At 43.2% G+C, this 15,537-nt stretch overlaps 1 protein-coding gene across 9 annotated transcripts in view; it reads left to right on the top strand.

Annotated features, from left to right (window-relative positions):
• The window catches only part of LOC123993439 (transcription factor COE3-like), a 107,300-nt gene extending 92,873 nt beyond the window's left edge, over positions 1 to 14,427 (top strand). For 2 of the 9 annotated variants that reach the window (XM_046295593.1, XM_046295594.1), the window contains exons 12-17: positions 3,365 to 3,430; positions 3,817 to 3,991; positions 8,588 to 8,770; positions 10,672 to 10,872; positions 11,361 to 11,423; positions 11,555 to 14,427. In XM_046295593.1, the coding sequence (XP_046151549.1) occupies positions 3,365 to 3,430; positions 3,817 to 3,991; positions 8,588 to 8,770; positions 10,672 to 10,872; positions 11,361 to 11,419 (684 nt within the window). In that variant the 3' untranslated portion in view covers positions 11,420 to 11,423; positions 11,555 to 14,427. The remainder of the gene's footprint in view (positions 1 to 3,364; positions 3,431 to 3,816; positions 3,992 to 8,587; positions 8,771 to 10,671; positions 10,873 to 11,360; positions 11,424 to 11,554) is intronic. The other 7 variants (XM_046295596.1, XM_046295595.1, XM_046295598.1 and 4 more) reach the window with 5 other exon arrangements.
• The last annotated feature ends 1,110 nt before the right edge of the window (positions 14,428 to 15,537 follow it).

Genomic DNA, 15,537 nt, shown 5'->3' on the forward strand with positions numbered 1-15,537 from the left:
CACACAGGCACATGTATGAACACACACACACAAACACACACAAACACACACACACGCTCACGCATGCTCTTTATTCAAAACATGTCCACATAGAAAAAATAAAACCAACCAGTATATTAGTGAATCTAATTTCCATTGATGTATATATTCAGAAGAGAATCCATGAAGTTATCAAAAACTCACACACCCCTTCTTCACTCTGTAACTCAGGCCTGCCCATCTGGACAGATGGTAATTCCTCAGACTGATTCGACTTTACTTGGATCCTTTTTCCTGAGGTCATGTTTTGTCGTGGGAAATGGGGGACAGAAAGGGAGAAGAGCATCCTCACACACTCTTCCACTGTCAAACAGTGAACACAGGGCTAACGGTTAGAGGGAATAGTTAAATGATTATATGATAAGAAAAAAGGTTATTCCGGGCCATGTTCACCACAGCACTGCACATTTCGTTTGACAGCGTTTTTTTACTTTTGTTTTTACACAAGGAAAAGGCTAGATGTGTTGTAGGAACCAATCAGGCTCCAGACAGGCAGACTGAGGCCCCTCCTCATTGTAATACCCCAGAGACCTCCAGCAGAGGCTCCCACAACACCAGCTCTCATCCCCAGAGCCCTGGAAACAACAACCAACCCAGCTCTCCCCACCTCATCCACTCCTCTTCTCTGTCCTCCTTACGTCACGTTTCCTTTCCTCTCCTCTTCTCTGTCCTCCTAACGTCACGTCTCCTTTCCGCTCTCGTGTTGTATCGTGTTGTGATGTCTTGTCCCTTTCTCCTCTCCTCTCCTCTCCTCTCCTCTCCTCTCCTCTCCTCTCCTCTCCTCTCCTCTCCTCTCCTCTCCTCTCCTCTCCTCTCCTCTCCTCTCCTCTCCTCTCCTCTCCTCTCCTCTCATTCTTCCTGTGAAAGGATACTGGGCTGTTTGAATATGCCTGTGTGTGAGAGTTTGTCCCCCCATTTAGCCCCGGCGAGTGTCAGCGACTCCTCCTCCACCAGATAATATTTATTTATCAGGCCTGTTATTGTTATTAAGAGCCATTGCCACAGCGACCCACTGGGTTACTGGGGAGAGATTGGACGCTTCCTCCTCTGAGTGGGAAACAGCCCAGGGACAATGGAGGAGGGGGGTGAATGAGAGAGAGAGAGCAGGAGGGAGGGGTGAATTAGACAGGGGAAATTCAACAAATTTCATGCAATGTGGCTCTAATAAGCCTGGGTCTAAAGTGGCGGATCGGAAACACCGAAGGCAGTCTGAAGTGTTAATAGGTTCCCACCACCTCAGGCTGCTCCCTCCCAGCTCCCCCTCTCCCCCCAGGGTGCACTGGCAGCCATTTTGATTAGAGGCTGGCGAAGATGCACTCTGATCATGACAATTTGCTATTGTTTAGTGCTGTGACAAAAAGGCCACCCCCTACAAGCAGAGACATGAGCGCTCGAAAAGGGAGTTGTGGGGCTCAATACAAGACGTCTGACTGGGAGAATGTGTTAGTACACTATATGGCCAAAAGTATGTGGATGCCTGCTCATCGAATATCTCATTCCAAAATCATGGGCATTAATATGGAGCTGGTTCCCACTTTGCTGCTATAACAGCCTCCACTCTTCTGGGAAGGCTTTCCACTAAATGTTGGAACATTGCTGCGGGGACTTACTTCCACTCAGCCAAAAGATCATTACTGAGGTCAGGCACTGATGTTGGACAATTAGGCCTGGCTCGCAGTCGGTGTTCCAATTTGCCCCAAAGGTGTTTGATGGGGTTGAGGTTTAGGGCTCTGTGCAGGTCTGTCAAGTTCTTCCACACCGATCTCGACATGATGGGGTTGAGGTTAGAGCTCTGTGCAGGTCTGTCAAGTTCTTCCACACCGATCTCGACAAACCATTTCTGTATGGACCTCGCTTTGTGCACTGGGGCATTGTCATGCTGAAACAGGAAAGGGCCTTCCCTAAACTGTTGCCCCAAAGTTGGAAGCACAGAATAATCTAGAATGTCATTGTATGCTGTAGTTCACTTAAACTAAGGGGCCTAGCCCGAACAATGAAAAACGGCCCCAGACCATTATTCCTCCTCCACCAAACGTTACAGTTGGCACTATGAATTCTGGCAGTTAGCATTCTCCTGGCATCCGCCAAATCCAGATTTGTCCGTCAGACTGACAGATGAAGTGAAGCGTGATTCATCAATGGCTGCGAGCTTCACACCACTCCAGCCGATGCTTGGCATTGCGCATGGTGATCATAGGCTTGTGTGTGGGTGCTTGGTCATGGAAACCCATTTCATGATGCTCCCGACGAACAGTTCTTGTGCTGGCGTTGCTTCCAGAGGCAGTTTGGAACTCAGTAGTGAGTGTTGCATCCGAGGACAGGCGATTTTTAGGAGCATCAGCATTCGGCAGTCCCATTCTGTAAGCTTGTGTGGCCTACCACTTCATGGCTGAGCCGTTGTTGCTCCTAGACATTTCCTCTTCACAATAACAGCACTTACAGCTGACTGGGGCAGCTCTAGCAGGTCGATGAACTGACTTGTTGAAAAGGTGGCATCCTATTGACGGAGCCACTTGAAAGTTACTGAGCTCTTCTGTAAGGCCATTCTATTGCCAATGTTTGTCTATGGAGATTGCATGGCTGTGTGCTCGATTTTATACACCTGTCAGCAACGGGTGTGGCTGAAATAGCCAAATTCACTCATTTGAAGGAGTGTCCACATACTCTTGTGTGTGTGTGTGTGTGTGTGTGTGTGTGTGTGTGTGTGTGTGTGTGTGTGTGTGTGTGTGTGTGTGTGTGTGTGTGTGTGTGTGTGTGTGTGTGTGTGTGTGTGTGTGTGTGTGTGTGTGTGTGTGTGTGTGAGAGAGAGAGAAAAGGGGGGGTGATGAAAATGAGATGCAGACAGCTGCTTACTTACGGTTGTTTATCACACGTAGGCTGTGCCATTAAAGCTCATCTCTGACTTGTACTCTGTCAAACAATGATTACATTTGAGTGTTTTCCTCGTTTTATCACCCCAACTCCTATAACCTAGGTCCAACACTTGCAGAAAGCTATTTCGTATTTTCACAGTGATTTAAACCCTCAGAAAACATGGAATATTTGATTATTGCTTAGATCATGTTTTAGGTTTAGATTTGTGGGTTTATAAAAGCAGTAAACATTTATTTTCTACAGTAAGTCGCTCTGGATAAGAGCGTCTGCTAAATGACTTAAATGTAATGTAAATGTCTACTCTCCTAGATTTTACCACTAACCTTCAACAATTTAGAGGATCCAGAAGTTTTGATGAGTGTGGAATCTTTCATGTAACTGTGAAGCATATTACGTTTGAATCTAAATGAACTGAAGTCAACAGTAAAGATGCGATGTGATGTCGTTTCAGGAAGTGCTGTTAAAGAGATCAGCAGACTTAGTAGAGGCCCTGTATGGAATGCCCCACAATAATCAGGTATGTCATCATATAAGCCATTTTTATTGCAAAAAAAATGAACTAAAAAAAGTGAACATTCAGATGTATTTTCCTATTTGATTGTTTTAGTAAAGAGATAACACAGTTTCCCAGAGTTTTAAAATGCTTTGATCATACACATATTAAATTAACGGATTTTGAAGCCAGGGAAAAACAATCTGTACAGTATCTATATATCAGAATTAGTAGTTTATCTTGAGTCTATCATCTGTGAAAACTCCAATATTCAACAATAATCTAATCTGAATGACCCACCAAAAATACACTGCCAGAGGCCGTACATTACAAAACCTTTTTTACGACCTAAACTCACAATCACCTATGGAACTCTCTCTCCACCTTTCCCCGCTACCTCCCTCCCCCAGGAGATCATCCTGAAGCGGGCAGCGGACTTGACCGAGGCCCTGTACAGTGTCCCCCGCAGCCACAACCAGCTGCCCTCGCTCAGCGGGTCGGCAGCTCACTCCGGCATGATGGGAGTCAACTCCTTCAGCAGCCAGCTGGCAGTCAACATCTCTGAGGCCTCGCAGGGGGACCAGGGTGAGTGCTGCAACCCCCCACCATGACCCGTCACCCCACGATCCTCACCCTCCACCCTCTGATCCTCTCACCCCTTCTCTGTGTATTGGTGTCCCTGTGGTTATGTGGTGATTGCTAGTCCAATGTTTCTGCTCAATGTACAGTGGGGCAAAAAAGTATTTAGTCAGCCACCAATTGTGCAAGTTCTCCCACTTAAAAATATGAGAGAGGTCTCTAATTTTCATCATAGTTACGCTTCAACTATGACAGACAAAATGGGAGAATAAATCCAGAAAATCACATTGTAGGATTTTTAATGAATTAATTTGCAAATTATGGTGGAAAATAAATATTTGGTCAATAACAAAAGTTTATCTCAATACTTTGTTATATAACCTTTGTTGGCAATGACAGAGGTCAAACGTTTTCTGTAAGTCTTCACAAGGTTTTCACACACTGTTGCTGGTATTTTGGCCCATTCCTCCAAGCAGATCTCCTCTAGAGCAGTGATGTTTTGGGGCTGTTGCTGGGGCTGTTGCTGGGAAACACGGACTCAACTCCCTCCAAAGATTTTCTATGGGGTTAAGATCTGGAGACTGGCTAGGCCACTCCAGGACCTTGAAATGCTTCTTACGAAGCCACTCCTTCGTTGCAAGGGCGGTGTGTTTGGGAACATTGTCATGCTGAAATACCCAGCCACATTTCATCTTCAATGCCCCTGCTGATGGAAGGGGGTTTTCCCTCAAAATCTCACGATACATGGCCCCATTCATTCTTTCCTCTACACGGATCAGTCGTCCTGGTCCCTTTGCAGAAAAACAGCCCCAATGCATGATGTTTCCACTCCCATGCTTCATAGTAGGTATGGTGTTCTTTGGATGCAACTCAGCATTCTTTGTCCTCCAAACACAAAAAGTTATATTTTGGTTTCATCTGACCATATGACATTCTCCCAATCTTCTTCTGGATCATCCAAATGCTCCCTAGAAAACTTCAGATGGGCCTGGGCATGTACTGGCTTAAGCAGGGGGACACGTCTGGCACTGTAGGATTTGAGTCCTTGGCGGCGTAGTGTGTTACTGATGGTAGGCTTTGTTACTTTGGTCCCAGCTCTCTGCAGGTCATTCACTAGGTCCCTGCGTGTGGTTCTGGGATTTTTGCTCACCGTTCTTGTGATCATTTTGACCCCACAGGGTGAGATCTTGCTTGGAGCCCCAGATCGAGGGAGATTATCAGTGGTCTTGTATGTCTTCCATTTCCTAATAATTCCTCCCACAGTTGATTTCTTCAAACCAAGCTGCTTACCTATTGCAGATTCAGTCTTCCCAGCCTGGTGCAGGTCTACAATTTTGTTTCTGGTGTCCTTTGACAGGTCTTTGGTCTTTGCCATAGTGGAGTTTGGAGTGTGACTGTTTAAGGTTGTGGACAGGTGTCTTTTATACTAATAACAAGTTCAAACAGGTTCCATTAATACAGGTAACGAGTGGAGGACAGAGGACCTCTTAAAGAAGAAGTTACAGGTCTGTGAGAGCCAGAAATCTTGCTTGTTTGTAGGTGACCAAATACTCATTTTCCACCATAATTTGCAAATAAATTCATTACAAATCCTACAATGTGATTTTCTGGATTTTATTTCCTCATTTTGTCTGTCATAGTTGAAGTGTACCTATTATTAAAATTACAGGCCTCTCTCATCTTTTTAAGTGGGAGAACTTGCACAATTGGTGGCTGACTAAATACTTTTTTGCCCCACTGTACGTATCCTGGCTATCCTGTAGTGATACTTTAGTGTCTGTCAGCGCCTCTGCTTTTAGTAGCCATATACACCAGGTCTGGCCCTCTGTGCATACATCCACTCAGTGAAACATTCCCTCAGATCCAAGCATGCGTGTGTGTGTGTGTGTGTGTGTGTGTGTGTGTGTGTGTGTGTGTGTGTGTGTGTGTGTGTGTGTGTGTGTGTGTGTGTGTGTGTGTGTGTGTGTGTGTGTGTGTGTGTGTGTGTGTGTGTGTGTGTGTGTGTGTGTGTGTGTGTGTGTGTGTGTGTGTGGCAGACAGTGACACCAGCTCCCTGTCACTATTCATTGGGAGTGTATGAGAAGGGGAGGTGATAATGAGTTCAGAAATGCAGACAATGTGGCATGAATAAAACAACCAGAGTTTAGATACTGAATTACAGCCAGAGACAGTAGCTTGGTCAAGGTGTCAGGGAGCAGTGTGTGTTTGTGTGTCTCTCTTAACAGCTTTGACTGTGAAATCACTACTTTCAAAAATGCATAAGCATGTCATTAAGCATATGTTATAATGCAAAGCCCCCTACGCACACCTGCACGCACGCACACACACACACACACGAACACACACACACTATCCTAGAGAGGGCTGTTTCCTTTGATAAAGCAGCTCTGTGACTGATGCACAGGAAATATGTCTGAACGTGTGATGAACACATTGGCTCACGTCGGAGTCGAGGATATGGATAGAAAGAGGAAATGCGAGCGATATCTAGAGCTGTTTTCTCTCCCCTGACACCTCAGCGTTCTAGTTCCCCTTTTTTCTATCCCTCCCTCCCTCCACCCGTCTGCTTTTCACATTGACATAAGAGAGAACACCTACAGGAATCTATGAGGTCATGGGAACAGGACTGCAGCAAATCGTGAAAATACATAATGCCATATTTTATGTCCGTGATCATTGGAACATTACAACCCAGAATCAGACTATTTCCCCCTACTGTTGTACAACTATGAAATGCCTCTTTGTGCTCCTAGAAAGGACGCACTATGATTAAAACCTTAATATACAGGGCAGATCATACGCCGAGCCTTATCAAACGCATGAGGAATATAATTTACCGAATCAATTCCAGACCAGCGTTATGGATCTGCTTTACATCAACAGCAAAATGGATTATGTAATTTCTCCTCTGGCATTTGTCTTAAAACAGGCATCCACTCCACTTGTTTTACTTTATGCTGACAGTTTCCTCTGGAGCAAATAGGGAAACTACATTGTGGCGCGTCTCGGTCTCATTGACCTCCAGAGGCTGACCTCGTCATTGCCTCAGTCAGCGATTTCTGGATAGGGTTACTGACTGCTCCCCCTAGGCTAGGCCTGTCCTTCATGTCTCACCCCAATAGAGGAGTGGAGTTGCCTTAACCCTCTCCCCCCGATACCACCTAGAGACTTTAGTTGATTGGCCTTCATCTAGGATGTATTGAATACCCGTGCTCCCTTCGTTATAGCACTCTCCCCTACACGAGGCACTAGCGCTTGCACCAACTTGGGGGCTTAGTTGGAGGCCAGAGAGAAAGGCACAATATGCCAAGTAGCACAGTGTGCTCAAACTTCCTCTCTCTCCTTCTCTCCTTCTCTCCTTCTCTCCCACACTCTTAGAAATAAAGGGGCCTGGAAGAACCTTTTGGGTTCATGACGGAACCATTCCAGTTGGTGGAACCTTTCCAGTTGAAAAGGTTGAACCCCTCTGACAAAGGTCTTCAAGGAACCCCTGTGTAAAGGTTCAACCTGGAAACTTTTTGTGATGGGAGTGGTTCAATTTTGAACCTATTTAATAATATATTATAGAGGTGGCAGCCTATCAGATTGGAGGCGTGGCTATCAGATATTTATTTTTGGTCACCCTTTGGCATAAATGTAATTCCTGTTCTTCATGTTAAGTCGGTACACTGCAAACTAAAATGTTTCTTGAATATTTATGCATATTATATATTCTAATATAATATTAATAATATTAACATTGCTGATTACATACAGTAATAAAGCGGTAACTAGTCCAATCTTGGGATTTGCATCGGCTCTTGAGGAACTCACACCTCTGTTAGCCTCTTTGAAGTTACAAAATTGTTCAACCTTAACAACAAAACAGTTAACAGGAATGACATTTACTCTAATGGGTGGCCAAAAAAAAAACTACTAAGCCAAGCCTCCACTCCAGGGTTCCTTCAGGAATCCGTTGCTACATTGAACTTTTAAAGGTTCGTCCAAGAATCCCTTACCTAGCCAAAGGTGCAAATATGAACCTTGAGGAACTCCAGGGGTTCCTTGAGGATCTCCAGGGTTCCTCAAGTCACCAATAATTCAAAGAGTTCACGCTCCTTATCCTCCCTACTCCCACTCTCTCTCCCTTTCCCACTTTTTGGTTTGAGCCAACGCAATTCCCAGCAGGAGAGCAATTGATGGAGCTCTGCCCTGGGATCAGGGAGAGTGCAGGCAATGGGAAACACATGTCAGAAACAACGGTGGAGGGAGTGGCAGCATGGACAATCCCTCGCAAAAGCCACACTTTGTCTGATTCAACTCTGCAATGCATTGGAGAAACATGGACATTTACAATACGGTTGCATTTTGGAAAGCCCCCCTCTTACCAAATCGAACATATGCTTTATCACTTCTGACATAATATTTATTAACCCTTGTTCAGATTTGAAGTGCAAAGGGAATTGTGCTCATACAATGAGGGGAGAGGGGTGGTTTTAGTTCTGGAGGAGAGCAATGCAATTCTTAATACTTACTATATAGGAATTTGGCCCATGCTGTTCGAGGTCGGCAACAGATCTTGATCACATTGGATTGACCATAGCATTTCCTCCTTTCGTCCAGGTTACTCCCGTAACTCCAACAGTGTATCGCCCCGTGGCTACGTCCCCAGCTCCACGCCCCAGCAGTCCAACTACAACACCATCACGTCCACCATGAACGGCTACGGAGCGGGCATGACCAACCTGGGGGTGCCAGGCTCACCCAGCTTCCTCAACGGCTCTGCCGCCAACTCCCCCTACGCAAGTAAGTACAGCCGTATTTGGTCTCAATGATCATCACTGTAACAAAACACTGGGGGATCATTTGGTTAGTTATACGTGGTGGGATAGCAGCACACGGTTTCATTTGGACAGTAGTATTCTGATTCAGTCCAGGAGGGATGCAGTGTGGGACGCAGTGTCTGCTAGCGCTTCTCTTACTTTGCGTTTACTCAGTGACTGATTTAAATCTGGGGCGCCAAGTGTGTGGACTCACAGACTAAATAATAGACGTCAGTTTACTATTGGTCAATTCAGTGGAGGCATCCGCTGGCGTTCTAGAGGACTGGTGTTGAGGACACCTGCTGAAGGATCTACATTGGAATTCCTCACACACATCTCATAGATGACATCACTGGGATTCCTTCTCTCTCCCTCAGTGCTAGAACCCTCCAGGGTCTCTGTCCCTGATTTCTCCTTCACCACTCTGCAAATAACATGCTTAGTGTCACGATTCTGCTCTGAGGTCACAGGTGTTTTAGAGAAAGTCTTGAACTCTAACTGTCAACCTCTGGGACTCATTGAATTGCTTATTATTTAGGCTACAGCATCACAGAGCAAAGTCTCCCAAATATATAACAGTGTCCCAGTAGTTGTAAATTCTGGATGCTGAACTGAAAGTGGATTTTTGTCTGACACTTGATGTGGAAGGTTATGCATTGTCTACTGAAGGGAAAGGTTGGGTTTGTCTGTCTATACCATATGCATTGTCTACTGAAGGGAAAGGTTGGGTTTGTCTGTCTATACCATATGCATTGTCTATTGAAGGGAAAGGTTGGGTTTGTCTGTCTATTGTTGTCTACTGAAGGGAAAGGTTGGGTTTGTCTGTCTATACCATATGCATTGTCTACTGAAGGGAAAGGTTGGGTTTGTCTGTCTATACCATATGCATTGTCTACTGAAGGGAAAGGTTGGGTTTGTCTGTCTGCCATATGCATTGTCTACTGAAGGGAAAGGTTGGGTTTGTCTGTCTATACCATATGCATTGTCTACTGAAGGGAAAGGTTGGGTTTGTCTGTCTATACCATATGCATTGTCTACTGAAGGGAAAGGTTGGGTTTGTCTGTCTATACCATATGCATTGTCTACTGAAGGGAAAGGTTGGGTTTGTCTGTCTATACCATATGCATTGTACAAGTCTTCATCTGCTTTGCCAATACCTTGTTCCATCTCCTTCATTACTTAACACTACTAACATACTAACACCCTCATAGATTCATTCATGCTATGGGCCAAACCCATTCAGTTGGATCAGTAACAAAACATGTTAACTGTGACTTTACAGAGCAGGAATACGTTAATAGTTCAAGGAAGATAAAAACAAAATAACTATTCACATGTAGGGATACATACAATTTGCATTTTGTCATCGATTTTAGACTTCCATTTTGAATTTCTGTATTTGTGAGATATGAGGCTAAATGCTGCTTCAGGGTTTCATACTTTACTGGATTCATATGTCTTGTGAATAAAGATGCGATAACTCATAGGTACAGAAATGAACCAAGCCAGTATGGGGAGAATGGGGTATCAAATGCATTGTGCTTTCAATTAAATTGCTTCATTATCACAGTCAGCATTTCAGCCATTAACATTCTACACACATGCATACACACGCACACACACATATATTTGTTTTGTGAACATGGATGGAGGTTGCTGCTATCCTCAAGAACAAGGTATTGTTTGTGTCAAAGTCTAAAATGGGCCTTCAAGTTATGGATCAACTTGCAGATATTGAGCACCTTTTACTCCGAGCATGTTACTCCAGACCTTGGCCCTTCTTCAGGCAGGCATCCATTCCTCAGCCCCCATGCATGCCCTCACTGTACAGCTCATCTCAGTCCACTCACTCACCAACCTCTGTCTGTCTGTCTTCTCCGTTAGGATCAACCACCTCCCCCTCCTCCTCCTACTCCTCCTCCTCCTCCATCCCTCTGTTCTCCGGTGGACCCATAGGCCCTTATTCATTCTCTCCTGTCCATATGATCTCTGCAGTCAAACAGAAGAGCGCCTTCGCCCCTGTCGTGCGGCCACAGACCTCCCCGCCCCCCACCTGCACCACCACCAATGGCAGCAGCCTACAGGGTGAGCATCCCGCCCCTCAGTCCCGCCCACTTCTGCCTGGGTCACTGTTAGAAAAGGGCATGTCATGGATACCCTGTTATGCTAGAACTCACACAACAAAATGATATGACCTGAGTTAGTAGTGGATTGAAGGTCAAAGTTGATCCATAACTTCTGGCTCTGAGTGACTTTTCAAAACATTCATCACAATCAAGTCATTTGGCTGAGAATCTTTGTTCACATAGAGTGATTATAAGGGCTCGATCCAATATGCATGGCTGAAGCGTTACAGATTGTGCGGTGGGAATGTAAAGGTCATTTCCGATTGAGCCGACATATGTCGTGTTAACCGTGAATGCAGTCTCAGCTAACGCGGGAACATTGCCTTTACATTTCTATCACACTATAACTCCGAACCTCAGCGATACAGATTGAATCCAGGCCTTAGTTAAATGTAACATGACTGGAAAAGTTATTATATTTGAAAAATATAATTTTGTCATTCTTAGGTTTTGCAGCAAATCCATATGCATATCATAATTACCTCAACACACGGCTTTTCATTTAAGAGGGTGTGTAATGATTTTCTATGGGATATGTATCCTTACAACATTATATTTCAATGTTATAGATGCAAAACATGTTATGGATACAAAACATCTCGCCACATTTATAGGTAACCAGCGTGTCTGTTGTCTTTCAGCCATGGCAGGTCTCATAGTCCCACCTATGTGAAGAAGACCTTCTGCCAGACAGATCACATTTCCACTGGCTCACAGAATATCTACAACAGAAGCTTAAAGCTCATCAATCTCCAAAACAGGACCATGAAGCCCCTTCACTCCTGGAAACAGAGCAAACAGCACAACAAAGAAAATTACAGTAACCGATAACCCGTAAAATGTCACTAGAGTATGTTTGTGTTGGTTCAGTAATTGAGTTCACCGTCACCTTCTGTGCTTTGCATTTTGGGACTTTTCTTGCCCAATGGATAGCATTCCAACATATATATGTGTGAAGGGTAAGCTCATCTGAAAATATAGCGAATAATAAACTGTGGATTTGAAAGGCAGGTAGTTAATCCTTGTGGTGTGAGTATTGTCCTGAGTCCTAAACAAGAAAAGTAATTTGACTGGATCTTCTATAATGAACCGAGTTCCTTTTCAGTCATATAACCACTGTGAGCAGGGAACGTGGAAAGGCCCACAGTTCAAAACTGTCAGCTATGGAGAAAGTGCAGAATCCAAGAATATCAAACTCTCCGTCAATTGTCAGACTCAAAATAGGTGGGAGTTTCAATGAAAATTCCCCCCAATGTCTATAAAAAACCCGCTTCAAAAGACCATTGAGATCTAATGTCAAAGTCTAATAGCATTTTTGTTTGTGTACCATAGCTTTTAATAATGTGTGTGTTTATCATATTTAAAGGGAAATGCAGTAATTTTCTAATCTAAAGAAAGGGTTGGCAAACATTCTGCCAAGGAGAGAAAAGCAAATGTTATACTAATATTTGCCCACTACCAGAGTCATGCCAGGGCAGCCCAAGGTTGTGAGGATCAAAGGTTTTGGATGTCTACCATTTTTGAAACACAGTACAAAAGATATATTTCCGGGGTGTGTTGATTGATAGATTTTAACCAGAAATGCTTGCAGCAGTTTTAATCACATTTAGGTACCAGAGTTCTTGTTATTCTTCTGATTGTGCTTATTTTGTATGTATTTATAAAGTATGTTTTGGGATTCCTTTTGTGATTTTGGCCTGAATGATAGTCTCAAATATACATGTAAACACATTCGATGTCTCAATACCTTTTAGATATTGTAAAAAGATTGAAAAAGGAGATGAACAAACCTTTTGTAAAAACGAAAAAAGTTGAAACATGACATGGTCACCCTGTCTTTTAAAGCAGGATATATGCTCCACCACTTTTGTATAAAAATGCATTTCCGATACTATATTTAACTTTTCTTTTGTACACAGCATTTGTGTTTCCCCCCCGTTCTTCTTGTCTTTTCTGTGTTACTGTGAAATGTGTATTATCATGGTTATTTCTTAATGCACTATTTTAGTTGGGGCACTTACAAGAGCAATGCATCTTAGCAAGCAAGAAAAACTAAAAGCAAAAGACAAAAGCTAGTACAAATATTAACCAAGATGTTTTTTTGGGGGGATTCACATTTTTGTCATTGTGGCTGAAATGGAAAGGTCATTGTCATGTGAATGTCTCTAGTTCCAAAACTCTTCTATCATAAACCTCCGTTAGTTCATTGGTTAGAATTCAACTCCTTTCCCATGTTATTTGGACCCAAGCCTACTCCTTGTGTTTTGGTGAGAATGAATGGAATACACATGCCTGTACGAATCAGCTGCGAAGTTGAAACCCAAGTAAACCTTCAATAACTGTAGAAGGACCACTCAAGTGTAGGGTTCAACTATCTCAAGGAACCTTGGTGTTAGTGTTTTTGGTGGTGGTGGTGTTATTGCCGTTGCACACAATCTATCATTTACTTATGCAATTTGTATTTACTGCAATGCAAGTTCTCTCTCCACATTTCAGTGGAATGGTTTTGAAACATAAAAGAACACGAGACATAATTGATGCCTTTGCAATAGAACATGATCCAACTTCATGCATTTTCATTATTTTGATACTCTAATTGAAGTGTGGTTAATTTGAGTTATGCTTTTGCAGATGTTTAAGCATTAGTTCTAAGTTGTCATTAATTTGATGCTTTCGGTTAATTTAATAACACAGGCCCGTCATTTGAGCTGCAGAGGATGTGGTTTAATCTGGAATATGTTGGAGGGCACTTCCTTCTCCAAATGTCCACATATCTTGTTTAATAGTGGACAATAGGTGACAAATCAATGATGAGCCTGATTAAATCTTTGATTGTGTGCTAATTCTGTGCAGTGATTTCCATACATTGGCAATCATTGGGCGGCATCAACTTGTAGTCATAATGTGGGCTTGTAAAAAAAAAGCGGAAAAATCTGTAATGCTTTTTTGAAAGCCATTTTTCAATTACGAGATTGAAGGCCAGCTCATAGAATGTCTTTTAGAGTGCACTTGTACACTTCACAAAACATCTGAATTCAATATCATGGAGTTCTAAACCCATTTTCAATGAAAACACAAGTTTTCTCTTCAAGTTAAATCTTGGCTGACTTTTCACAATCCTCCCCCTTCACCCCCATTCCCTGTATCCATTCCATCCATATACTGAGTTTTAAATAGCTTGATTTAAAAAAATGTTTTGTCATAGTTGTAGAAAGCTTGCTTTTTGCTGCCCTGGTTTTCAGCAGAGGTTTTTTAAATTGTAAAGTGTACTTTCTCAATGTTTAATTCAATGTGAAAAGGGGAGAGGTACTGCATCTATGTGAAATATGAAATGTACCATCAAAGTGTATCAAAGCACAATGTTTAATTAATGTCTTCAGAATACAAATGAGGGGCGGATCTCTCCAGCTTCTCCTTTTCTGTCTTTGACCATGCTGTAAATAGATGCATGTTTCTTTCTGTGATCCAGTAGTTTTTGTACAGAAACAGACTAATAAAGAATACATTTGGCCTCAAAAAACTCTGTTGTATTGTTGGTTATATCTTCTGTATTGGAGTTCATTCTGCTTAGGGCGGCAGGTAGCCTAGCGGTTAAAAGTGTTGGGCCGGGCACTCTGGATAAGAGCGTCGACTAAATTCATAAAAATGTGAATGTTATGAGGGGTTTAGCTACAAATCTATAATGAGCAAAAATGTAAACGCAACATGCAACAATTTCAACGACTTTACTGAGTTACGGTTCATATAAGGAAATCAGTCAATTTAAATCAATTCATTACGCCCTAATCTATGGATTCCACATGACTGGGCAGGGGTGCCCCCCCCCAAAAGGACTTTATTACAGACAGAAATACTCCTCAGTTTCATCAGCTGTCCGAATGGCTGGTCTCAGATGATCCCTCAGGTGAAGAAGTCAGATGTGGAGGTCCCGGGCTGGTGTGGTTACACGGTTGGTCTGCGGTTGTGAGGCCGGTTGGACATCGAGAAATTAACATTAAATTCTCTGCTAACAACTCTGGTGGACATCCTTGCAGTCAGCATGCCAATTGTACGCTCCCTCAAAATTGTAGACATCTGTGGCATTGTGTTGTGTAACAAAACCGCATACTTTAGAGGGGCCTTTTATTGTCCCCTGCACAAGGTTCGCCTGTGTAATGATCATGCTGTTTATTCAGCTTCTTGATATGCCGCATCTGTCAGGTGGATGAATTATCTTGGCATGCGTATGGAACATTTCTGGGATATTTCAGCTCATGAAATATGGGACCAACACTTTCCATGTTGCGTTTATATTTTTGTTCAGTGCACAATCATATATTCCCTCACATAGCAGGGGGCAACAATAATCAAACCAAGTACTCCTAGCTTCATAAAAAACTTTCCAGACAAGCTCATCCTTCAAAAGCTTCAACCTTTTGGAAGCTAGTTCAACTCTCCTCAGTCTACGGGAGATACTTTTGCAACAGCCTCCAAAGATCTCATTTTATGATGAAAATCTTGGCTCTCAAACTTTCAAACTGGGCCTCTCAGATTACATATTGACCAGTGCTTATCTGAATCGATCATTCAAAGTCTGAGGAAGGGAAACAATTCCTCCCTCTGTAAATGGCAGCAAATCATCAGG

Source organism: Oncorhynchus gorbuscha, linkage group LG13 (genome assembly GCF_021184085.1).
Source record: "Oncorhynchus gorbuscha isolate QuinsamMale2020 ecotype Even-year linkage group LG13, OgorEven_v1.0, whole genome shotgun sequence".
Taxonomy (NCBI): Eukaryota; Metazoa; Chordata; class Actinopteri; order Salmoniformes; family Salmonidae; genus Oncorhynchus; species Oncorhynchus gorbuscha.